This window comes from Hyla sarda, chromosome 2 (assembly GCF_029499605.1).
Source record: "Hyla sarda isolate aHylSar1 chromosome 2, aHylSar1.hap1, whole genome shotgun sequence".
Taxonomy (NCBI): domain Eukaryota; kingdom Metazoa; phylum Chordata; class Amphibia; order Anura; family Hylidae; genus Hyla; species Hyla sarda.
In genome coordinates this window covers 294,609,890-294,636,903 of record NC_079190.1, presented here as the reverse complement: position 1 = coordinate 294,636,903, position 27,014 = coordinate 294,609,890, and the positions used below count along the sequence as shown (strand labels likewise).

The 27,014-nt window shown below is 45.1% G+C and overlaps 1 protein-coding gene across 1 annotated transcript in view; it reads left to right on the top strand.

Moving 5' to 3' along the window:
- IPO9 (importin 9) overlaps positions 1–27,014 on the top strand; it is an 89,244-nt gene that overhangs the window by 9,992 nt on the left and 52,238 nt on the right. Inside the window, exons 3-9 of the mRNA XM_056557521.1 lie at positions 1,628–1,714; positions 1,810–2,011; positions 2,405–2,493; positions 5,029–5,115; positions 15,764–15,883; positions 19,435–19,535; positions 20,987–21,045. Of these exons, the coding sequence (XP_056413496.1) occupies positions 1,628–1,714; positions 1,810–2,011; positions 2,405–2,493; positions 5,029–5,115; positions 15,764–15,883; positions 19,435–19,535; positions 20,987–21,045 (745 nt within the window). The remainder of the gene's footprint in view (positions 1–1,627; positions 1,715–1,809; positions 2,012–2,404; positions 2,494–5,028; positions 5,116–15,763; positions 15,884–19,434; positions 19,536–20,986; positions 21,046–27,014) is intronic.

Genomic DNA, 27,014 nt, shown 5'->3' with positions numbered 1-27,014 from the left:
TGCTGTCATCAGGTTTCAGAGCTCAGAACCGCTGACAGGCTCTTTCAGCCATGCAGTCCTTTGTTTTCTAGAGATCTGGGGAATCTCAGCTGTCAGACCAGCACAAATCAATAATAGTGTCACTTACTATGGGGGTGGAATCGGTTTTGAGTAGTAAATGTACCCTTCTAGGCCAGCAGCTCTCCTTCTATTCTATAGCTGCAAGAATTAGCCTTAGTTCACACCTAGTCTTCTGCCCATCATCTGGCTGTATATTGGCATCCTGTCAAAAAGGGATGCCTATGCATAGCCTGACTTTTTTTTACCGATGAATAGGTAGAATGTAGTCATACTGGGGAACATTTATCCGACCCATATGCAATTCAAGCTTTCATTTTTCATAGCACTTTTTAAGAATGAAAGCAGCAATCTGATTTGTTGCAGTGGGCAACTGCTCCACTATTTGCAGAAAGATTGATTAATCTTGTGCATTGTGACTGTTCTGTCCATTTTTCACATTCACACGCAGTCTACATCATGAAAATGGACAGAACGTGATCACGATATGACTATATTCTGCTCATTTAAGTCAATGGGCCCTTTATAAATCCTTTTCTTTGTGTCTCCCTCTGAAAGGTTTCTAATGTATAGCCTGATGTGTATCAGACGAAGGCCCAGATTTATCAAACTATGTGAGAAAAAGTGGAGGGATTTTTCCACAGCGACCAATCACAGCTCAGGTTTCCTATCTTATAGTAAAGTAAAAGCTGAGCTGTGATTGGTTCTTGTGGGAAAATCTCCACACTTTTTTTTTTTTTTTTCTCACGCAGTTTAATAAATCAGGGCCGAGGTGTCAATTTAGCCTAAGTTTGACACCAGTTGAAGACATTTGAATTAAACTGTTTTTAGTATGTACTCCTTAGGGCTTGTTCACACTTCGAAATGCATTGCGTCCACTTTCAGCAGCCTGCCGTTGATTGCAGTAGGATTCTGCTGTTATGTTTGCCATTGGAAGTTTTGTCACAACTTCTGGCGAGTACTTGGTTTTTGGTGGAGTTTGAGCAGTTTAGTCTTCTGTCAGAATCCACCAGTGAAGTCCTGATTGTATCCGGGTTTCCAGGCAGCTGAATCCCAGTCTGGTAAACCGCTAAGGAGGCTTCCCAACATCACTGTGGGATTCAAGGCTCGCAATTTATTTATTTTATTTTTTGCAAATTTAAACCAGCCCAGAACTTACTTACAGAACTGGCTGTGGACAGCATTTGATTTTTTTTAAAAGTTGCACATTGTGGTGCAATGGATTAAAAAGTTGCAGAAAAGGATCAATACAGTGGTGTACTTAAATATCCCCCAATGTGTATTTTCTGTCAGTGAGTTTGGTTTTGCATGGGCTGATTTTGAGTGTGAAATATTTAAAGGGACTGTCAGCTGTAAGTCACAGTCTCAACTGCTGACACTTAGGGCCCATTTAGCTTATTGGGGGTTCAGTGGTATTTAAGACCTAAATCACAGAAACCATAATTTGTACTGTTGAAAATACATGCCTATCAGGTCTAACCGACGGCAGAGATGAGTGGAATTACTTTTGAACAGTCTTTTTAGTACCAGTATTGACCATTAAATGCAGTTACTCTTCTTCACTCCTTAGCTGGCGTCAGTGGTTTTGAAGCAGTATGTTGAAAATCATTGGTGTTCTCAGTCGGAGAAGTTCAGGTTACCTGAGACTACAGAAAGAGTAAGGGTTATTTGTTTTTTAAAAAGGGGATAAAAAGTGAGTGTTGGGCGCAAAGATATGGTAAGTTTTATTTATTTTTTATTCTTTTTATTTAGGCTAAAGCAGCAATTCGTCAACTGCTTCCTCGTGGTCTTAGAGAGTCTATAAGTAAAGTACGTTCCAGTGTGGCATATGCGGTGTCTGCTATTGCACATTGGGATTGGCCTGAAGCCTGGCCGCAGCTTTTTAGCTTGCTCATGGAGATGCTAGTAAGCGGGGAAGTCAATGCTGTCCATGGTGCCATGAGAGTCTTGACAGGTACAAGCAGTTGTGATGCATTTATCATGGTTATGTTTTATGGTCACTGAAAAAATATATAGGATGCTTTTACAGTGTTCTGCCATTAAAACAATTGTGTTGTGTCTGAACACTACTGAATGGAAAAAAAGGCAGTAATATGTAGCACTTGCTATACAAATTCCATAAATGGAAGCTTTTTGTGTCAGAATTTATATGGTCAATAAAAGCAAGCAGACCTTGTCCTTTTTAGACCCCCCCCTACATATGCTTATAACAATGTTAGAGGTTACTTTGACATTTTATCAGTTCATGCTACATCATTTTTTTTTATTACATGACCTTTTTGGTGTAATGTTTTGTACAATAGATAAATCTTGTCCATGCAATAAAAATGCTCATCTTTTCTTTCAGAGTTTACTCGTGAGGTAACTGACACACAAATGCCTTTGGTAGCTCCTGTCATTCTTCCAGAAATGTACAAGATCTTTACAATGAGTGAGGTGTGTTAATGTATTTACTGGATTTGCACTGTTGTTGCCTTTTTTTTTTTTTTTTTTATTATTTTTTTAATTCAAAGAAAACTTTTGGACAGGTGTGTGTAAACTTTTTCTTATGCAATTTAAAGGAAATAGGTCATCTAAAAAATCACCTATTGTTTGAATAAAGTTTTTTAGGCCTAAAACTAATGTGAGACTTCTCGTTCTGTAAAGTTAACTTTCCATCAGTGCCCCCCTCATTATTACACACAGGAGTACAGTGCGAGGTAACACAAGGGCTTACTATTTTAACTGTTAAAATAGCTGGTAACGAAGATCGTGTAATGCCAGCTTTTAGCGGTGACCCTGCTGAAAACAGCCAGGTACCACTAAGTATGGAGCATGCTTAAGTCCTGAACCCACTCCATACTCGTGACAGCCTCATGGCGAGTAGGCTCTTGGGTGACCATTTCACTGTCCAGTAAGACCATTTTCAAAGGCTGGTATCTCCTGCTTAGTTTCTGTTTACTTTTTGATCCATATGTAAGGAACGGCATGCCCTATAGTGGGAAACTGTTTTTAATATGTAAAAGAGAATGCAATATGTTTTCTCTAGCCTGTCATAATTCTTTGACCTCAACTGCTGCAGAGTTTCTGATAAATATTATTTAACTAAATTGCCAGTAACAGTGCTTTATTGGGTGTTCTCCCCAATCCACCATGCTGGATTGATCACTTCCTGTTTGTTTAAATGGAAAGTTTTATTTAGCCACTGAACTGACTGGGACCCCCCTAGTAAGGGTGCATGCACACCACGTTTTTGCAATACAGTTCCTGTATCAGGTTTTTGATGAAAAACGGATTCCTCAAAACCTGACTAAACTGTATCAAAAAGTGTGTACAAATTTTATCCCATATACGGTTGAAAACCGTATACGGTTTGAAAAATGAAGTCAGGTTGCATCAGTTTTTTAAGAAAAAAAACGTATATGTTTTTAACTTTTCACTCCATTTTGAATAAAGTTTCACTTGTTTGATTGAAATTCCCCCCAAAAAACTGCAAAGTCAAATACCGTATGGTGAAAACCGGATCGAACTGTATGCACATACAGTTCTGTACGGTTCCCATTGACTCACTCCCATGTTAAAAGTAAACGTATACGGTTTAATACAGTTTTTCACCTTTGACCAAGAAACGTGGTAGACTACGGTTTTGGGTACGGGTAAAAAACTGGACAAAACCGTATGAGATGCAAAACGGACTAAACTGGATGATGCATTTTACATACAGTTTACAATGTTAAGTCAATGCATACGGTTTTCCATACAGTTCCATACGGTTTTTAACTTGAAACTGTGAACGGGAAGTGTGTAACAAAAACGTGGCGTGCATCCTAACTCAAAGCCTTGTTCTCTGACAGATTTTATACTATGATTTCTTTGAAACAAAGCAGTGTTTCACAGTACATCGTAGACTGTTGTAATGCCAGAACTAGATCTGTTTCATGCTTCCCATGATTCTGACAGCTTGAAACTGATGAGAAATTTTTATTTGGTGAAATAGGTCCCAGTTGTTCCCAGAGCTCCTTAAGGTAATTGCTGAGTTGTTACTGATTATAGGCAAATCCCTCTAGTTTTTGTCTTGGACAGATTGCATAAAAACTACATTGGCCCAGTTTTACCAGAGTATTTCCCTAACACAGCATGGTGAAAATACTGTAGCCCAGGTTCATCAATCTGCCTGAAACCACATCTACTTTTGTTAATAGTGACCTACACTCCTTGATTGTGTGGTTGAGGTTACTGTGTATAGTGTGTGATTTGTCGGTCAGAGCAGTTTTTTTTTTGGTCTGTGTGATGGATGACTTCTGGTGTGCTGCCTGGCGTGCTTCTGCTTATCTTCCAATTCCCTGAAACCTGCCTTTGGGAGGCCATGTCCTGCACACTACATCTCCTTGGTTGTCTGATTTGCCTTTCCATCTTTTTTTCTCTTTCATAGACTGGTATATTAGGGTTGTGGAGTTGAGACGGATTGTATGTTTGGGGGGTGGGCGTGGTGAGGGGAGGGGTGGTTGGGCAGTGGCTTGTTTGTATGTTTGTTTAATTTTGTGTTTAAAAAAAAAAAAAAAAAGCTTCAATAAAAACTGAAAAAAAATAAAAAAATAATTGTAACCGTGGCTTGGCTTTCATTTTATTAGAGCTTAATATATGAAAGCTGAGCTGTCATTTGTTGCTATGGGCAATATCAGACTGTTTTGGTTTCATGCAGATTAAAAATGCAGACCCAGTTTTCAGTTATACTTTATTAATAGTTATCAACATTCAGGAAAAGTGGTTAGTTTTTTTTTTTGTTTTTTTTACATGAGTGTTAAAAATAAATAATAATAATAAATAAATAAAGATTAGGAAAATCTGGTTAATCATATGAAGTGATGGAAGATCCTAAGCAGGGTAAGGGCATAAAAGGACAACTGAACAATTTGTGGATGGCCTCTGTCTTAGAGTTTTGATTGTAGTGTACCTTTAAGTTACTGAATGTTTCATATTTTATGTATGCAGGTATATGGAATTCGTACCCGATCTCGAGCTGTGGAAATATTCACTACATGTGCCCACATGATCTGTACTATGGAGGAATTGGAAAAGGTTTGTCTTTCATTGTTTATTTCTTATTAGCAGAGTTTTTAACTGGTATATTAAACCACTGATCTAGAGAACAGGAAGATAGTATTAACACAGGGATAACCATATATATATATATATATATATATATATATATATATATATATATATATATATATATATATATATATATATATATATAAACCCCCCCCCCCCCCCGCAATATAAAAACATGGCGAATTCACAGCAAGAATTCAGCAGTTACATAGCAAATGGTACAATCAGGCTATGTTCACACGATTGAATTTCCTGTGCGGAATTCCACATGGAGATTCCACAGCAGCATTGATTTCAGTGTGATTCTCCTGCGCTGTTCACATTGCAGAAATTCAAATTTCAGTGTCTGCCGAAAGAATAGACAAGTCCCACTATGTCTTCACAGCACCCATCTCCAGCGTGTGAGCCACACTTTCATGTGATTTTATGGCACTGGGTCTTGTACTAGAGATGGAGTGTGAAGCTTCATTTCCATTGCCTAATTGTATAAAGCGGGGAGAACAGCACCCAATTCATGAATTTAGGCGCAGAATATAAAACTAATTGCCCAGATTTATCAACATGTGAGAAAAAAAACTGGTATGGTTTGATTACAGCAACCAATTTCAGCTCAGCTTTCACTTTACCAGAACTCATTAGGATATGAAAGCTGAGCTGTGATTAGTTCCTGTGGGCAAATCTTTACAGTTTTTCTCACTTTTTGATAAATTAGGTTCACTGTAATTTAGGAAAAGGACTATCCTGGATATTTTTTCATTGACAATACTATTGTCATTGAAGTAAGCTTTAACCCCTTCCCACTTATGGACATAAATGTATGCTGAGCACGCTTTATACCTGGTTGCCATCAGCTACTGGAACCCATGGCTAATGCTGGACATCGTCGAATGGGCCGAAGTCCGACATTAAACCTTTAGACGCCAGAGTTGATATCCGCGTCTAAATGCGGTAATTTCAGCAGACTGATGGGGACCGCTGTGCCAAAATCACCAATGGTGCTGATGCGGACACCCACAGTGAAATCGTGTGGTCCCCATCAGCTGAGAGAACGATGGGAGGCCCCATGAAAAATATACAGTTCATGGTGCAAAAAATGAGCCCTCATACATCCTTGTATGCAAAAAAAAGTGTTATAGGGGTCAGAAGAGGACACTTTTAAGCATACTAGTTTTTGTATTAAAAAGGTTTTTAAAAGTAGTCAAATAAAACCTATATAAATTGGTATAACTAATCATATGGACCTGAAGAATAAGGCTAACATGTCATTTTTACTGATAATTGCACTGCGTAGAAACAGAAGCCTCCAAAATTTGCAAACCCCACAAACAGTGTCAACATTTTTTAGAGACCCTTGAGAAACATTTCTGGCTCTTATAGTTTCTGTTGGTAGATAATTTTTTGCAGAACAGATGAGACTTCTCTGGGTACCATTCTTATCTTCTATTATGAGTTCTCCTCATATAAATTTTATGATGGATGGATTTCTAAACAAGAAGGTACCTAATACCTTTCATTGTAGCATAAAATGTCCTGCAAAACCCAAAAATTTCTTGTGGGAGGAAGTTGAGAAAAACCCCTCAATTTCTCGGTCGCTCTTCATTGGGGGACACCTATACTGCTGGGTATATGCTCTTGCCACTAGGGAAAAAAAGTCTGCTCCTCCCTGGCAGGATATACCCGCCCACTGGAAGAGAGGAAATCAGTTTTAGGTAGTGTCAGTAGGTGGTAAAACAGTCTGGGAGCTCCCCAGACCTGGTCTTTTATTTATTTATTTTTTTTTTTTTTTCTAAGGGCTGTTTATTTATTTTTTATTTCCCTTTTTATTTCCCTTTTTCAGGTGGGGGTTCAGGAGCATGGCGCTACCTGTTCCCCCATATGCGACAAAGGGCACACGTATGCCTCCCCATTACCGCAAAACTCCACCCCCCCTTCCGACAAACAAGCAGTAGAGCCCCAGGCGATTAGGGTGGCAGTCCAGGCAGTGGGGGTTAACACTGCCACTTGGCTAGTTTCTATTCAGGCGGTTCCCTTTTTTGCACTTCTTTTCTGCGGCTCTGTGCTCAGCGCTGGAGCCACCTGCATGCCAACTGGTCTGCTGCAGACCCGCCGGGTCTCTCTAGCTCCTGACATGTGCGGGAGCCATCATCGCCTCAGCTCTCACTTGGGTCTGCGCTGCAAACCCGGCAGGTGTGCGCTCCTGGGGTGCTCAGCCGGCGGGAGTCCTGGGGGAAATGGCGGCACATAGCTCTGCCCTTCTCCCCCCTGAACCAGCGCGTGATCCAGGAGCCCAGGCATCGGAGGTTATGGTGGCACATGGCTGCGCCCTTCTTCCCCCTCCTGTGACCAGCGCGCGAACTGGGTGGTCAGGCAGCGCCTCCTCTCAAGGTTTGCGCGCTCCACGGCTCCTCCCTACGACTGGCGGGTGCTTAACCGCGGCCTGCCTTCTCTGCGTTTCCGGTGGTTTCTAGCTCTGCCTCTCCCCCTATTGCGGGAGTTGGCGGCGCTCCTGAGTGCGGCACCGTTGCTCTTACTGTGCTGTGGCCCGGCAGAAGCTCTCCCTATCCGGCCGCTTTAGTCCCTGGCCCCAGGCCTGCACAGTGGCTTCTCAGCGTGCTGCTCCGAGCCATCACCGCTCTTGGGGCTGCCCGCATGTGTTGGTCCCCACTGTCCCCATTCTCTCTTTGGGGACCTTGCAGGCGGCATCCCCACGCTTCCTCCTGGATGAGGATGCATGATGAGGAGGTGTTTATAAAAATAAAAACACACACACACACAGGGTTCTCACTCTGTCAGTGAGTGTCTGCGAACTGCCATGGCGGGTTGTTGCCAGGGACTTCACGATCCCTTGGAAACTGCCGGAGATATATTCAATGCCTGTTCTCCCCTACCACTTAATGTCATACCGTGTGCAGGGGCTTTTGTTTCCTGGCGGACACTTAGGACTCTTTTGAGGTTCCTCCTCTGTCAGGTCTGCCGGTTTCCCACCGAGGGGGTGTTCTTGACATGTCATACAATGTGGTTACCTCCTACAGGCTGCTGCATCCGCAGCTAGTGCTCCCGATCCTCTCTTCCAGTGCAGGGTCTCTGTGTCCTTGCGTGGGCATGGATCAGACTTTATATTGATATGCTAGAAAGTAGTCTTGCTTTTCACTCACCTCACAGCATTCCGGTATCCCACTGCTAATGCGAGGTGTCCGATGGAGTGACCCTTTGTCTACTATGGACCCATACCAGTTAGCCAGACAGTGTTCTGCATGGTTTCCTACACCGCCGGTCACACGTGGCTGATGTACCTGTGGCTGGATTTCCGGTACCCCACTGCTGTGCGAGGTGTACGATGTCGTAACCCATCGTGTCCTAGGGACCCTATATGGGGTGACGGGGATACAATGCACGGCTACTAAGTTTCTTTCCATGGCCTCCCCTTCCTCCCACATGCGACAGAGGGTTCCAGTGATTGCCTGGCTGTCTTTCCCTTTTTGCCAGCACCTGGAGGTGTACTTGTTCATCAGACTGTCTGCACGGTTTCAGCTGCCGTCTGTCTCGCATCTCAGGGCTGCTGTGGGCATGGCTGGGTTTCCTGTACCTCACTGCTGGTGTGAGGAATCTGGATGGGGGTCCCTGTTGGTACTCGGGACGGCTGCCAGTTTTTCGTCTGCTGGGAGGGATCTGGTAATGTAGGAAACCTGGCGACCCAGTATTTGGTGCAGAAGTTCCGGTAACCTACTGCTAAAGCGTAGTCCTGTTTGAGTCTCCCCATGTTGCTCCACAGGCCCTATACAATGCACCAAATACTGGGTCGCCAGGTTTCCTACTTTACCAGATCCCTCTCAATGTCTACCATTCTCACGGCTGAAGGCTGGTGACCCACTTTCAGTGGTTCTTTATGCGGAACCTGATGCGGCCATAGGTCCCTATGCCAGATAGCTAGCCTGTGTCTGCATGGTTTTCCAATCCACCAAGTCACCTCCGCCATTCCCTGCACTCCCGCGGCTGCAGTCTGACTCACTTTCCATGTGAGGTTCCAACAGGAGTGTCTCTCTGTGGGTCCTTTGGACCTTTTATACCGGTTTCAGACTGTCTATACTATGGTCCCTCTGCACGGGTGGAGCCCTCCTTCCTTTGTCAGTGGGGTGTGCCTCGGGCATTCCTGTAGTCTTGTTTCCACAGGTCTGCGGCGGTTGAGCACCACTGTTCTGGCATAGGGCCTGGTGGGGCGTCACAATCAGTTCAACCCCCCCCCCCCCCCCCCCACCATTGCCTCCAGGTAGTTTCCTGGATTCCTGTGCAAGGTGGCTGAGGCTCCTGCTCTGTTGCCTTACACATGTTTAGACTGGCTCCATTGGTGTCCATCTGCTTCTCCTACAGTACCTGGCGCACTTGGTCTATCCCCCTTCCATGGGGTTATGGGGATCAGGGGGCTTGGCATGGTCAGTGTCTGAGTTTCATCTCGACCACCCCTGGTTTCCCCTCCACTAGTGAGACTATTTCGCTAGGCATTTTCTACTGCCGCGTTGGAGCCATCTTTCTTCCCGCTATATAAGTGGGGTTTCTGGCTGGGCCCTTGTGTTTCGCTGGGAGCATTCAAAAGTGCCTTTCGCTGTCTATGCCGTTGTGCTTTTCTCGTTCAGCTCCATTGGGGGACACAGGAACCGTGGGTATATCTTGCTGACACTAGGCATAAAAAGTCTGCTCCTCCCAGCAGGATATATCCCACCTACTCACTCAGAGACTCAGTTTTAGCTTAGTGTCCTAGGAGGCAGCAAGGGTCTGGTTTTCTCCAGACCTGGTCTATTTTATTATTTTCTAGTGATAGTTTAGATTTTCTCTATTTTTATTTATTTTTCTAGGAAGGGGCGATAGGAGCATGGCGCTGCCCGATTTCCCCACATGTGATTGAAGGGCACGGTCCATAGAGTATGGTCCGTTAACCCTTCCTCGCCACTGACCAGCACCAGGTTGTACCTTGGGTCCGGGTCACCTATTGCCTCTGCTCGCCCCGCTTACTGAAGCCTGGCATGATGCAGTTGGCCTAGACTGGTTGAAGACTTCTGGGGAGAAGACTTCTAGGTAAGTATACCTTCCACAGTTAGGTAAGTATCTCCCCCCTGCCCCCCCCCCCTCTCTCTGATGGAAATGGCCTTTACTGGCGGCCGCCTTTTTTGGAAAAAGGCTGGACGACATCATTTCTGAGGCTAGAGGCGGTAAGAGTTATTTGCTTCCCCAGAACAAGACGTGCCGCCCTGCGGCACGTGGGGGATTTTGCAAGGCAGCTTCCTTTCGCTCCCTGGGCGACAGGACAAATCGGGTTCCTCGCAGGCTAGTCAGGCCCCGTCCTTCAGAACTCGCCCCTCCTGGAAGCAGGATGACCGACCCAACCGTTCTTCCGCAAAATCGGGGACTCGCGAGCCTACCTCCGCCTGAAGGGGCACCCCACCAATGTCTTAGAGATCCGGGCCATCTTCCTTTGGGAGTCTCTTCTCCAGGGCCGCCCGGTTCGCATTCAGACGGACAACGCCACGGCCGTGGCTTATATAAACCGTCAAGGGGCACTCGCAGCAGCGCTGCCATGACCGAGGTGTCCAGGATCTTGGATTGGGTGGAGCGCCTGGTTTCCTCCATCTCAGCGATCCACATTCCGGGGGTTGGACAACTGGGAAGCAGACTTACTAAGTCGCTCCTCTCCCGACCCCGGGAGTGGTCTCTTCACCCAGAGGTGTTCGTGTCCATTTGCCATTGCTGGGGGATTCCGGACGTGGACCTCTTTTGCGTCCCGCCTGAACCGACAGATTCCGGCCTTCGTGGCAAAGTCTAGAGATCTTCTGGCTCTGGCCGCAGACGCCCTCGTCATTCCCTGGTCTCGGTTCACTCTCCCGTATCTGTTTCCGCCACTTCCTCTTCTACCCCGAGTGCTTAGGAAAATCAAGGCGGAAGGCGTCTCGGCCATCCTGGTGGCTCCGGATTGGCCCCGCCGCTCTTGGTACGCCAACGTGGTTCGGCTTGTGCCATACGTTCCCTTTCGACTGCCAGATCGCATCGATCATCTTTCTCAGGGACCCCTTTGCCACCCCAATTCACTGCCGCTGCGTTTGATGGCGTGGCGGTTGAAACCGCGGTGTTGAAAGCCTGTGGCTTCTCTTCCGGGGTTATTCGCACTATGCTCAGGGCGTGTAAGCCGTCCTCGGCTAGGATTTATCGTAGGACTTGGCGAGCCTATTTTCGGTGGTGTGAGGCTCGCTCGCTTTCTCCGGTTCGTTTTTCTACCGAACCTTCTGGCATTTTTGCAATCGGGCCTTAAAATGCGTCTGACTCTTAGTTCTCTCAAGCGTCAAGTGTCGGCGCTGTCTATTCTTTTTCAGCGGCCTCTAGCATCCGACTCTTCTGTTCGCACTTTCCTTCAAGGGGTAGCTCATGAGATTCCTCCTTACAGGTCTCCTACTCCCCCTTGGGACTTGAATTTGGTCCTGTGCGCTTTACAGTCCGCTCAGTTCGAACCTATCCGCGACATTTGCCTTTGTTTCCTTTCTTGGAATGTAGCCTTATTGATTGCTGTGACCTCAATCCGATGGGTGTCGTAATTAGCAGCTCTCTCCTATCAACCCCCTTTCCTGGTTCTACATCAGGACAAGGCGGTGCTTCGGCCAGTACCTTCTTTTCAGCCGAAGGTGGTTTCTTCCTTTCATCTGAACGAGGATATCGTTCTTCCTTCCTTCTTTCCGGCTCTGTCTCATCCTAGGGAGCGCTCTCTTTTTAATCTGTATGTGCTCCGGGTCTTGCGGGTTTTCCTTTCGGCCACCTCTTCCTTCCGGCGGTCGAATTCGCTGTTTGTACTTCCGGAGGGCCGACGCAAGGGTTTGCTGGCCTCTAAGGCCACCATCTCCAGGTGGATCCGGTCCGCTATTTCTGAAGCGTATGGTTCCAAGGGAAAGGATCCCCCCTTCCGGGTTACGGTCTTCGGTGCACACGTTCACCAAGTTTTACCAGGTGCACACTTCTGCATCCGCCGACGCCTGTTTGGGGCGTAAGGTTTTGCAGGCAGCGGTGGCTCAGCCGTCTGCTTGACTTCGGGTTGCATTGCTTTCCCGCCCTGGGGACTGCTTTGCTACCTCCCACGGTTCCTGTGTCCCCCAATGAAGCTGATCGAGAAAAGGAGATTTTTTTTACACTTACCGTAAAATCTTTTTCTCGGAAGATCCATTGGGGGACAAAGCTCCCACCCAGTTTTTTTGGTTTTTCTGAGTATCGGTCGCCTGTCAGTCTGTTGGTTTATTTGTTTTGACTGGGCTCCCTCCGGACAGTTTTTTTTCTTTTTTTCCGGTTCCTCCTATTGCTTTGGGACTAAAACTGAGTGTCTGAGTGAGTAGGTGGCATATATCCTGCCGGGAGGAGCCGACTTTTTTTTTTTGTTATGCCTAGTGTCAGCCTCCTAGTGGCAGCAAAATATACCCACGGTTCCTGTGTCCCCCAATGGATCTTACGAGAAAAAGATTTTACGGTAAGTATAAAAAAAAATCTCCTTTCTGCGCACTATTGCAGCCTCGCTCTGTTTCTATTTCTTAGTTATCTACTGCTGCTCATGAAGCCTTGGCACTCTTCTATGTTGGAGGGGTTTATGCAATCAGGTATGGCTCGGCGACGGATGGTCTTGCCACAGTCTGTCGTTTGGGGCCTGCTATTACTCTCCTCCCCCCTCGGTACAGTCTCCCTTGTAAGGTGTGTTACTACTTCCCTTGACTGTGTCGGTTGCACTACACTGACACTGCTAAACTTCCTGTCCAGAGCCTGGGAGTCTCAGCCTGGTTTCCTTTGGGACCGCTGGGGTCCAAGTCCGGTTGGTCTCCTTGTCTTGGACACTATTCTGGGATGCTGTGGCGTGCCTTCTTTTCTAGGTCGGCCCTCCTGGTTCTTTTTGCCTTAGTGACTGTAGCGATCCTGCCCAGACTTCTCCGCAATCCCATTTATGGGGCAGTCTTTCTGTACCACACTTATTCTGGTTTTGGCACAGATGTCTGTCACCTGGAGCATTTTGCGGCCGTTGGGTTTACTTACCCTTCGGATGTAAGTCTTCCAGGAGACTATGGAACCTCCAGTTCCCATTTTGGCCTTCCTGGTGTTTTGGGATGCTCCTTTTCAGGGTCTTCCGCTCCTTTCTTCGCCGTTTATTCTTCAGTGTCCATCTTCCAGGTGACTCGGGAACCTCCAGTTCCCATGTCTATCACTGTGGTCTTACGGGATGCCCCCTTTTCTTGGCATTTTTTTTTTTTTTTAGCCTTCCTTCTCCTCCTTCGGGGTCCATGTTCTCTTGAGATGGAGGGTGTTCTGGTCATCTGGATTACACCTGTCCCATCCGTTTTGCCTCCTGGGGGCTCGTTGCAGGCCTCTGGATGGGGGTTTTGGATCTGCAGATGTTCAGATCATCAATCCTTTCCGTCTTTTTTTTTTATTTTTTTATTTTTTTCCTTTTTTTTCCAGTGGTTTTCTGGTCTCCGCCTTCAGTGCTCACCTTCTGCTCAGGTGTGCATGGGTCTCCCTGGCGTTTTTTCCGCCAGGCTCTCTTGAATCGGTTGACTTTGGATGGGGTTCTTCTTTTGTGCACTTTTCCGTTTTTGTTTTCCAGCTGGGTTAGCTCTGTCTGGTTCTGTGTTCCTTGGAGTTGATTTTCTACCTCCATGGTACTGGCCCATCTGGCTTCCTAGTCGACTCTTCTGGTCTCCCTATATGGACGGGGGTTTAGAGTCTCTGCCAAGGACGGCCCCTACTTTGGCATCCCAGTCCATCTCCATGGACTGGGGATCTTCCGGGAGCTCTGTTTCTGGGCCTTACGTTCGATTGGGTTCGTTCTCTGGACTGATTCCCCTTTCACTGTTGGTTGTTCTTCCCACCCTAGGGGACTGCTTTGGTATGTCCCATTAGTACAGATGTCCCCTAATGAAGAGCGACGGAGAAAAGAGTTTAAAAAAAAAAAAAAAGAATTTCAATAAATTATAGAAAACCCTCCCCAATTTAGACATTTTTGAGTTTAGATTTTACGCAGTACACAGCATGGTAAGTGACTTCCCGCTTTCCTTTTATTACATCTGACCCCTGCAACTGCGCAGCGGGGGACCAATGAGGATTACCCTACCACTGGAACCTGTTATTTCTTCCTTTTTAGACGGCGCTTTTCGACATTGATCACATGCTCTAAAGGGTTAATGATAAGCAGCGGTAGTAGCGGCCTCGCTTTATAGTCCCTTAACGACAAAGGACGTACATGTACAACCTGGAACCTCTTCCTTCCTTCTCTCCATTTATTTAGTGCTTCTTTACACATTCAGGTTTTATTCAGGCCATGTGATGCAGTTAAAGGTGGTCTTTGTAATTGATATTTACTCTGGCCAAATGATTAGTCCTAAACAAGGGACCCCTCTGAACAGAATTGGGAAGGCTACTGCAGCCATTTGTCTTACAGCCAAATAGGACTGCAACTAAATATTATTTGCATAATCATTTATTTGGCCGATTTTCTTTGAATAATCGGATTTTAAAAGAAGTAGTGGACCCTGGAAGATTTAATGGAAAGGTGAATTGGAAATTGGGGACCACACCATTAACAGGGGGCAAAGAGAAGGGACAGCACCTGAAGGGTTACCTTTATGATCCAGAGTCTCGCTGCAGGGTAGAAGGATCAGTTCAGACCTTAGGGCCATCCTTCTTGCACCAGGAAAATCTGTCACTGTAGGGACGATGGAGAACAGAGCTTCTAGCAGGTTCTGGCACCAGGGCATTCTGACAATGTCATGACCAAAGGCTTCTTGGAATTGGAGACACTTGAGGACAAGGAGGCAACGCTGGCTTCTAGACTGCGCTCCAGACAGTTGTCTCTGCTGGAAGTAGGCCGCATATGTCGCTGGCCAGCAACTCCTTCAAAAAGCTACCTAGTGGACCCTAAATGGTAAGGGCAGATTTGGGGGCTAAGATGCAGGGAAAGATAGGTAGTGGCAGTTGGTATACTATTGGTTACTAGTTGACAACTATTTTCATTATAATTTTTTTTTCTTTTTTTTAACTATTAATGGTTGCAGCCTTACAGCCAGATACCTTATTGTGACGAGAATGGTAATAGCTGACCTCTTAGAACACTTAAGAACCTTTTTTTTTATTTAAATTTTTTTTCAATTAGATGAAATATGATCAAATGAGAGGGGGAGTTATTAATTGTAGTTGTGTTTTTTTTTTTTTTTCCCATGACTGTCTCCTAAAGAAAAAGGCCCATTTATCAGAAATTACCACACTATTTGTGGTTGGTGGTCTTCTATATTTAGATTGACTTTAGGTAGTGAAATCGTGAAAACACACCATGTAGGAGATTTATCTAAACCTGTTTTCAGGCAAAAGTGATCCGGTTCTACATAGTAACAAATCAAATTGCTGTGTTTATTTTTCTAAGGCTTTTTGAAAATGTACTTATTGGTTGCTATGGACAACTGTACCACTTGCTCTGCACAGGTTTTGATAAATCTCCCCCTGCATCTCTTGTAGGAGGTGTATTTGGGGTGTCTTTGGAAAAATACATGATGAATAATAATTTTAAATTCCTATTTTTGTAATATCACTTGTATTTTTAATTCCACAGGGTGTGGCACATGCGCTTATCTTTCCAGTGATACAGCAGTTTACAGAGGCATTTGTCCAGGCTCTTCAGATGCCTGATGGTCCCTCTTCTGATAGTGGCTTAAAGATGGAAGTGTTAAAGGTACCGTTACAAAACATTCTTAAAGTTTGATTGCTTTGAGAAATCAAGTATGCCTTAAAGTAGGGCTGCACGCAATGGAATCACGATTTTTGCGATATGGCAATACGGCCCCCCGGGAAAACATGCGATTATCTGCTCGGGCTGGCTCCCGTTGCGGTGACCGGCCAGAGCAGGTAAAAACTAATTTAAATACTAAAAGTCAGTGTTTCCCAACCAGGGGGCCTCCAGTTGTTGCAAAACTACAACTCTTAGCATGCCCAAACGGGCAAAGGCTGTCCGGGCATACTGGGAGTAGTAGTTTCACAACAGCTGGATGCACCCTGCTAGAAAAACACTGAGCTAAGGGCACAGGGAGAAAAAAAAAAAACCTTATGCTCACATGTCCCGTTCCCTGCAGATTGTGCGCTCCGGAGTTTAATCTCTTCTTAGTACTGTGTGTAGGTCCTTTCCCTTTTCAGCCAATCACTGGCCGCAGTAGTGTCACTTGTCAAGCCTGTGATTGGCTGATTGGGAAAGGTCTTGTACTGCAGTAATACACTAGGTTTCCTGGGTCCCGCGGAAGATTTGAAATCCGCCCGGGAAACCCAGTGTCACAAGAATGTGACAGGAGAGGAGGGGGTGGGGAGGAATGTGACACAAGGGGGGGAGGAATGTGACACAAGGGGGGGGGGGAGAATGTGATGGGTTGGGGGGGAGGAGAATGTAAAATAGGCGGTGGGCATAAAATGGGTAAGTAGATGTGAAATGGAGGCAATTGGACATGAAATGGGGGGGAGGGGGGAATTTCACCATTTATTTATTTTTTTTATTATATCGCAAATCGCAATATTTAGGCCCAAAATCCCAATCGCACATTTTTCCCATATCGTGCAGTCCTACCTTAAAGTGCAACTGTCATGAAGTTTGGGGCAAGATAACCATAGTCTGTGTATAGTGTGTAGACTATTAATCCAGCATTACTTTTACCTTCTTAAATCCAGTTGTAATTACCACAAAAAACACTTTAATTTGCAGTCACTGACAGTCGAATAGGCCTAGCCAGGGGTTCGCTATGCCCTCCTGCCGCCACACCTATCCTCGATACCTCAGCGATGGGACTGCTGTGTGATTGGCACAGGTCCCATTGCATGTGCCACCTTTGATTTTTGTGTTCGCCGACCGACAGGAATTTACACAGCAAGCGCTGGCTCCCCCAGCCAGCACTCGCTGCTGCTGTCTGACATCGTCGCTGGTACAATGCTAGAGGTAGGGAGTGAGTGAGCTCTCTGCCTCTAGTGAATGCAGGCACACACAGAGGAGAATGAGCACTGTTATCGCTTCCCCACCAAGGGCCTGCTCCCGCTGTTTCACATCTCCATGCGCCTGTGCAATGCTAGAGAGCTCACTCGCTCCCTGCCTCTAGCATTGTACCAGCGGTGATGTCAGTCAATCACAAAGCAGTCCCAGCGCTGAGGTATAGCAGATAGGTGCGGCGGCAGGAGGGCATAGCGAACCCTGGCCACGCCTATCCAACTGTCAGTGACTGCAAAGAAAAGTGTGTTTTGTGGTAATTACAACTGGAATAAAGAAGGTAAAGTAATGCTGGATTAAGTCTACACACAATACACAGACTATGGTTAGTTTATATGCCCCAAACTTCATGACAGTTGCGCTTTAACAGTGTTTCCCGTCCAGGGTGCCTCCAGCTGTTGCAAAACTACAACTCCCAGCCAGCTGCTGTATGGGCATGCTGGGACTGGTTTTTCAACAGTCTGAGGCACCCAGTTTGGGAAATCGTGCCTAAAAGGGGTCCTCCGGTGCTTAGACATCTTATCCCCTATCCAAAGGATAAGAGATAAGATGCCTGTGGGGACCCCCGGGATCTTGCACGCGGCACCCCGTTTGTAATCAGTCTGATTACCGACGACCACAGGGCCGACGGCGTGTGACGTCACACGCCGCCCCTCAATGCAAGCCTACGGGAGGGGGTGTGACAGCTATCGCGCTCCGCGGACCGATTACAAACTGGGTGCCACGTGCAAGATCCCGGGGCTCCCCAGCGGCGGGACTCCCGCGAACAGGCATCTTATCCCCTATACTTTTGGATAGGGGATAAGATGTCTAGGCACCGGAGAACCCCTTTAACATGTGGTTTAACAGAAGTGCAGGGTGAGTTCAGATGTCACTAATTGCATATTTACAGTTCAAGTGTTACACCACAAATCCAGAGCAGTTTTCAGTACAATAAGTTATGGCTTGGAGGACGCCCTTCAACATGTCAGAAAAAAATTACTTTAAAATCAGTGTGAGCTTCAAAAGTTTGATTCTGAGATCCACAGCAACTTTTTACATCCTAATGATTTATGGGAGAAAATAAACATTTGGATACAAATTGCATAAGTATTCACCCCTTGGACTTTACACATTTTGCTATGGTTACAAACTGGAATTTAAATAGACTTAGGCCCCTTTCACATTACCTTTGTCACCCTGTAAATTCTGCCGTTATCATCCGTTGTAAAATCCTGAAAACGACCATCAAAGAATCCCATTCATGTCAATGGGATTTTTTGAGCATCGGTTGTCACTAGTTATAGCCCGTTAGAAATTACTTCTGTTATTTTAAAGGGACAAAAAATTGGTGCATGCACAAATTTTTTCTCTCGTCAAGAGTAAAGGACATTAAAATTTTAACATTGAATTTGATGGAGGGCGGATGACCACAAATGATCATCTGTTTGTACCCGTTATTTGTATATTCTGTTATTGCTACTGAGCATGCTCAGTAAAGCCTCTTAACCAGGCAGTGAGAAAGGGGTTAAAATTAGCCAATAATAATGGATCATAACCCATAAAATAATGTATCTTAACGGGTGGCCAATGTTTGTTGTTTTAACAGAATGTCCATTAAAATAATGGATATTGGCAATCCGTTGTGATCAGTTATTAGATCCGTTAATTCATGATCTGTTATTGAGAAATAACAGGTCAAGAACAGGCAGAATTGTAACAGCAGTATGAAAGTAACCTTAAAGGGGTATTCTGGGCAAAAACATATTTGGATAGGGGATAAGAAGATGTCTGATTGCGTGGGGCCCACAATTTGGATAGGGGTTAAGATGTTTTTGCACGGAATACCCCTTTAAATAGACTTTTGCCTTTTTGGTCAACACAACATGTGTACTGGTTTGAATAGGCAAGATACTTTTATATTGTGACACAAACAATAAAGTTGATAACTGTGGGATTCATAAGTATTCACCCCCACTGATGGAATGTAATTAATGCTGATGTGAACTGAGTAAGTCCGGGTTCTCTCTGCGGCACTGGTTTCCTTTTCATTCTAGATTTTTATTAGTTTTTCATACTGTATGATATACAGGTTCCATTTTAGTATTTGTTAATGTATATCCTTACCAAGAGTATTTAAACATAAAAATGCATGGTAAACTCAGCCTTAGTCAGTCACACGTCTGATCTGTTGGCATTTAGAAGGTGGAGAAATTATTTAATAATTTAAAATTTTTCTGGTTAAAATATGTATCAGATTAACATCATTTTCTTGTCTTTAGGCTGTCACTGCACTGGTTAAGAACTTTCCTAAGCACATGGTTTCCTCAATGCAGCAAATTCTACCTATTGTATGGAATACATTGACTGAGAGTGCAGCTTTATATCCTATTACTGACAAAATGACAAACTTGCCTATTAAAGGGAATATATTGTCTAGATTTATTTTTTGATTAGTTAGATATTGAAACTATTGAAACCTGTTTTCTTTTTTTATTATTCAGATCATATTTTTTTTTCTCTTTTGTACATTATTATGGGGACAGCCTTCTTTCCTGATTTAATTTTTTCTTCTAAGCCATACACTATTCTACTGGGAGGGGAAGGCTGAGCTGTGAACCCCTATTGTCTCGATCTACTGGTGTTACCTAGAGATGAGCGAACTTACAGTAAATTTGATTCGTCACGAACTTCTCGGCTCGGCAGTTGCTGACTTATCCTGCATAAATTAGTTCAGCTTTCAGGTGCTCCCGTTGGCTGGAAAAGGTGGATACAGTCCTAGGAGACTCTTTCCTAGGACTGTATCCACCTTTTCCAGCCCACCGGAGCACCTGAAAGCTGAACTAATTTATGCACGTTAAGTCAGCAACTGCCGAGCCGAGAAGTTCGTGACAAATCGAATTTACTGTAAGTTCACTCATCTCTAGTGTCACCTTTCAGTGTAATCCTTTTTGTGATGAGGACAATGCTGTACGGAACAGGAGGTCTCCGCTTAATATATGGCTTAGTGCCCAGAATGAAAACTACTTTCAGGATTATTTTATAATCTAAATACTTAAATAGAATAAAATCTTGGGTCACTTTGGGGACAAATGTTCTTTAAATAACAATCTCACAATATCACAGTGCAGGGATATGCTCCAGTAGGCTATTTAGTTATACAATTTATAATGTCCGAACAGAGGAACCGCACAACACAAAGCAAAGAAAAGTTGCTCCAGAGTTGTAATTTTGTAATTTTGTTTGGGAATGCATGTATTCACAAAAACGGGCAGATCAGGAGCGTTTGCAGGTTGTTTTAAGCTCATGGTTGAACTTAATTTAAACGGGTCTTCCCATCTCACAGGTTTCCTTCCATTTAGGCTCTCAACTTGCTTTCACTCTTCAGATTCCAAGTGGTCACATTTTGTTGATTGACTTATCAGGCTCTGGCTATGTCATTGTACCATGTGCCTGAACATGGATGCACCCAATCCTGTATGGAACCTCTGAGTTGTATATGAGAAGTTCCTTGCTTTTACATTTAGAAATATTTAGTGCCTTTGAGCAAGTACAGCCCTGATAACAGCTTAGCAGCTAGAAGCGCTCTGGGATCTTTACAGGCTGCTGAAGAGAACAGTCTAACAAGCATAATATTCACTTCACCATGGCACACAACACTGGTCTGTGCTAATCAGTTATCAGGGCTGTCTTAAAAGACAATAAATTAGACTAGGATGATGCTAAAATGAACTAAGAAGACTAGGAAGTGCTCGAATTGTCTGCTATGAGGCTCCCACTTCTGCTTGTGACTTTACCATCCCTTAAGTTTTTTTTCCTTAATTACTTGTGCACTTATGTTCGGACTGAAGTTAATGATACAGAAGAAATAGAGGATCCTGTGGATTCCGATGGTATGGTATGCTTATAAATTTATATGAAAACTTTTAGAACTTTATTAAATTTTTATTTTTGTGTGTGTGTGTGTTTAGCCAACACTGCTTATACAGGAAAAGCACCAATTTAAAATTCAGTGCATGTCATTAACGCCTTAATTACCTGCACTGTGTGTGTATATGCGGAGCTGATCAGGATCATCACGGTCAGCTTAGAGGATGGCAGGAGGGCCCTTACCTGCCTCCTCTCCATCAAATTTGTTTTTCAAGGCTCCAGACAGCCTCAGTAGGCTGGAGCAACGGAGTACTGATAACACTGATCTATGCTATGGCATAGCATTGAACAGTGTATGCAATCAAATGATTGCATGTAATAGTCACCTATGGGGACTAAAAAATAGTAAAAAAAAATTGTTAAATGTGATTTAATCCTTTCCCTTATAGAAGTTTGAATCACCCCCTCTTCCCATTTAAAAAAAAATAAGGTAAGCAAAAATAAACGTGGTATTGTCGCATGTGTGAATGTCCGAAATATATAAAAATATAACCTTAATTAAAACCAACATTCAATGGCTTATACGTAGAAAAATACCAAAGCCCAGAATTGTGTATATTTGGTCACTTTGTATAACCTAAAAAAGTAAAAAGTGATCAAAAAGTCCCATAAAAAAAAAAATGGTACCAATAAAAACTACAGATCTTGGTGCAAAAAACACATCCCCGTATACCAGGGGTCTCAAACTCAAATTATCTGGGGGCCACTGGAGGTAGCAGCTGGGTGAGGCTGGGCCGCATGCGCCCCTCACATATAATGCCCCTCATATATAATGCCCACATCCATGTGCCCCCCATCATCCACCAGCAACCCCCCCATTCCCCCCTGAGGTAATATCATGAGCTGATGTATGATGGGGGGTGCTACTGCTGGGGGCAGGGGGGAGCATTAGGGAGGTAGCAGTTTCCCCACATTAGGTAGCCTCAGCACAGATTCCCCACCTGGACAGCGCTCCTTACATCTGCTGCGGGAACTTCCTGGCGTAGGAGCACGCTATAAGTGACGTCATCGCATGGGCTGTGCAGGACCTTTTTTATAAATTTTCAATCAGGGACCAGTTTATGTAAGCGGGCAGGGGCTTAAAAATGTATCTGACATAAGTGTAGCCCAAATTTTTATGTCCCTTCTTGCTCGCATAAATTGGTCCCTGAATGAAAATTTATAAAAAAAAATTTAATTTTGGCTCGCTACTATTTTTTCCATACCTACTATATCTTTTTCGTTACTAAAAAAAAAAGGCTAACTCCATCCCTTTTTTGGATTGCTAAAGTCCAAAAAATAAAAAACGCTGCAAAAACTCCAAAGTTAAAACCCACATGGCGTTTTTCTTGCTGTTTTTTCACTTGCATGGGAGAAAAACGCCACGATTTCTGTGAAACGCCAGTCTCAACATGCTGTGACTTTGAAAAACTGCCAAGGAGCAGAAAAATGTCAAAAGTATAAAAAGAAAAAAACTAAAAAAGAAAAAAAGGGATATGGCATTTTGCAGTTCTCTATTGACTTGCAGCTAACATCTGGCCATAGCGTTTGTTCACAAAAAAAAAAGTGAAACTGAAAGCATGCCGGTTAGCTCAGTGGGCTGGTCGGGATAGCCACGGCGAAATCGCGGCATCCCGAACAGCTTACAGGACACCTGCCTCCTCGCTGCCCGATCGCCGAATGACTGCTCAGTGCCTGAGATCCAGGCATGAGCAGTCAAGCGTCAGAATCATCGATCACTGGTTTCTTATGAGAAACTAGTGATCTTTTTGAGAAACCAGTGATCAACGTAAAAGATCAGTGTGTGCAGTGTTATAGCTCCCTATTGGAGCTATAACACTGCAAAAAAAAAAAAAAGTGAATAAATATCATTTAACCCCTTCCCTATTAAGTTTGAATCACCCCCCTTTTCCCATAAAAAAGTGTAAATAAAAATAAACATGTGGTATCGCCGTGTGCGGAAATGTCCGAATTATAAAAATATCGTTAATTAAACCGCACAGTCAATGGCGTGCGCGCAAAAAAATTCAAAAGTACAAAATAGTGCATTTTTGGTCACTTTTTATATCATGAAAAAATGAATAAAAAGCGATCAATAAGTCCTATCAATGCAAAAATGGTACCGATAAAAACTTCAGATCACGGCGCAAAAAATGAGCCCTCATACCGCCCTATTCACGGAAAAATAAATAAGTTATAGGGGTCAAAAATGACAATTTTAAACGTATAAATTTTACTGCATGAAGTTATGATTTTTTCCAGAAGTACGACAAAATCAGACCTATATAAGTAGGGTATCATTTTAACCGTATGGACCTACAGAATAAATATCAGGTGTCATTTTTACTGAAAAATGTACTACGTAGAAACGGAAGCCCCCAAAAGTTACAAAACAGCGGGGTTTTTTTCAATTTTGTCTCGCAATGATTTTTTTTTCCGTTTCACCATAGATTTTTGGGCACAATGACTGATGTCATTACAAAGTATAATTGGTGGCGCAAAAAATAAGCCATAATATGGATTTTTAGGTGCAAAATTGAAAGAGTTATCATTTTTTAAAGGCAAGGAGCAAAAAACGAAAATGCAAAAACGGAAAAAACCCCGGTCCTTAAGGGGTTAATGGCATCTTACTCACTATCTCTTTCTGCAAGGAAAGCTTGATATTTCTATTGATAAGTACACCTTTAATTTTCATTATCTATTGACACATTTTTTGTCATGTCTAATAATTTTCTTTTCTCGGTCGCTCTTCATTGGGGGACACCTAACTGATGGGTATATGCTCTTGCCACTAGGAAAAAGAAAAGTCGGCTCCTCCCTGGCAGGATATACCTGCCCACCTGCAGTGAGGCAACCAGTTTTTAGCTAGTGTCACTTAGGAGGTAGACACACGTCTAGACACACGCTCTACAAACCTGGTCTTTTTATTATTTTCTAGTAAGGGCTGTTTAGTCAGGTTCTTTACTCCTTTTTGGTTCCCTTTTTCAGGTGGGGGTTCAGGAGCATGGCGCTACCTGTTCCGTCATATGCGGCTAAGGGGCACGGGATATTGACGAAGATTCCAATGCACCGTTAACCCCTTCCCACCAACGGCCAACGCCTGGGGTTTCACCGTGGGTCCAGGTCCCCCAATTTTTCCTGCTCGTCTTGGGCTGTAGCAGCATGACGTGTGCAGGTGACTAAAGGTTGGCTCCTCTCCATCTCTCGCGCTACTGGGGCCTATCTTCAGTGAGCGGCGTATAGCTCCCTCCAACGGTGGGCTCTGCAGCGCTCCTTAAGCTCCCTGTGACTATTAGTCTCGGCGCTTTGTCCACCGGCCTCCCGAGGCTGCAGCCTGGTGGGAGCCTCTCTCCGGTCCGGGCTGTGACTATTAGCCTCGGAGCTCTTCGGTTAGCAGACGCCGCCCCTGAGGCTGGCCGCTGTCTGGAGGGGAATTGATTGCGGGACTTAAGTCCCCATTGCATTAAAAAAAATAATAATAATCTGCAGCTTTTCAGTCACTTTAGTGTACTCTGGCGCCCTCTTGTGGCTAATCATGGCATTGCCTTATATTTAATTTTGATGTCTGCACCTGGGTTCCTAGAGTCACTCATCTAGCAGCTGGCCCACCAGTCCCTCTCTCCGGTGCGAGATATCCAATGGAATGACTCGCCCATACTGTTAGCCCGGTGGGTGTAGTATGTGGAGGACTGTCCCGATATGTCCCATACAAGGCGGATGTATTGTTGCTGCAGTTCCGATACCCCACTGCTGCGTGCAGTATGTGGAGAACTGACCGATGTCTCTTCAGGACCCATACCAGTAAGCCAGACAGTGGTCTGCATGGTTTCCTTTGCCATTGATCACACGTCTCACGGCTGAGATGCCTGTGGCTGCAGTTCCGATACCCCACTGTTGGGGGTGTTATATGGACGTCTGCCTGGTGTGTCTTCAGCATACCAGTATGTCAGACAGTGGTCTGCTTGGTTTCCTCTGCCGTTTGTCTCTTGTTTCACGGCTGATGTATCTGTTACTACAGTTCCGAAACCCCACTGCTGAGTGCGGTATATGAAGAATGGACTCGAAGTGTCCTCCGGACCCATACCAGTAAGCCAGTGGTCTGCATGATTTCCTCTGCCGTTTATCACGCATCCCACGGCTGAGGTGTCTGGGCTGCAGTTCCGTTAGGGTAAGATATATAAAGACTGATGTGCCTTGAGGACTCTAAGGCTCGTTACGTCTTCCATGACCCATCTTGCATCTGCGGCTGGAGTTCTGGTTCCTCACTACTTAGCGAGGTACCAATGGTATGTATGGTTGTCTTCTGTGGATCCACGCCAGCAGGTCAGTCGATGGTCTGCATAGTTGACTGCTCTGCCTGTCGTGCATCGACCGGCTGCTGTTCTGTGACTGGTGTTCCAGTCCCTCTCTACCGGGTAAGGTACCGATAGCATGCACAATTCTCTTTGGTGAATCCATGCCAGTAAGCCGGACAGTTCCTCTCTACTCAGCATAGTGCCGAGGGTAAGAGAGGTTGTCTTTTGTGGCTCCATGCTGGTTGGTCCATCAGTGATCTGCATGGTTGCCGCACTGTCTGTCGATCTTCCGACAGCTTAGGTCTCTGCAGCTTGGGTTCCGGTACCTCATTGCTGGTGAGGTGCCAATGGGATGCATCGTTGTCTACTTCGGACCCATACCAGTACGACAGTCATTCGTCTGCTGGGTTGTCTTCTCCGCCGGTCCTGCATTAACCAGCGGGTGCCTCTCCTTTTTCGGTGCCTCACAATTGTGTGAGGGGTTCCGACGGAGGAGGGGGGGGGGTTCCTTTCCTTGCTATGGTCCCATACCGGTGAGCCAGTCAGTAGTCTGTATGGTTGCCCGCACAGCCTGTCATACATCACACGTCTGATGTATCTGAGACTGGTGTTCCAGGACCCCTCTACTGAGCGAGGTGCCGATAACGTAACCAGTCTTCTATATCACATACTTTCAGTCAGGTAGTGGTTTGCAGGATTCCTCACACATCACTGGTGTATCTGCGTTGGTCTTCCACAGCCTCACTACGGTGTGAGGTTTCCGCCTGGATGACTTGCTGTCCCTTGGGGACTCATACCAGTTAGCCAGACAGCTGTCTGCATATTTCTTCTGCCGAGTGCCTCTCGGCGGAGGTTTTTTGGCGGTTAGGGTTCCATTACCCCACTGTTGTGCATGATATACGTGGATCTGTCCCAGCGTGTCCCACGGACACTTTACGGGATGTGAAGGATGCATTCCATGGTCCCTCTGCTTCCCTCTATCTCTCTCCTGGGGGCCGGGTTTATTTGTCTCCCCACTCTTACACCTTGTCTTAGGTGCTCAGTTATCTCCGGTCCGGCTGTTCCTTTTTTCACTAATGCCTGGGGGGTTTCCTTGCTCTGCCAGGCTGCTACCTTGGGTCATCTTCCGTGCATTGTCTCCCCGTGATCGGTGGTTCCCCACTGCCCAGGTAGTTTTACTGTAGTCTCTGAGTTCCCTCGTGTGCCTTTTGCACTGCGCCTCATACTGGTTACAAGGTACATGGTTGCCTTCTTGCCTGATACTCCGTCTACAGGCGGGTCTTTTTTCCCCACTGTGTGTCTCAATGTGCTGGACCAGACGTGCCTCACGGTCTCTAGGCCCCGGGCCGGACTGTGTCTGCTTGGTGTTATAATCCACCTGGTCATCTCCCACATTCGGCTGCAGCTGTTGTCCAGTGTCTCTCTCCCGGGTGTTGTCCCGCAGTGTATGTGCATGTGGGTTCTTGGGATACATTTTTTCCTATAGGTCACTCTGTCGGCCTTTTTTCCTGCTCCTTGTTACTACTTCGTTTTCTGAGTCTGCGGCTTCAGCCTTGGTGTTTGGCACCTGTTAGGAGATGGGGTGTGGATTTTTTTGTCCGTGGGTTCCAGGGCCTTTCGCAGAAACAGCAGCCACGTCCATCAAGTTCTTCCTTCTT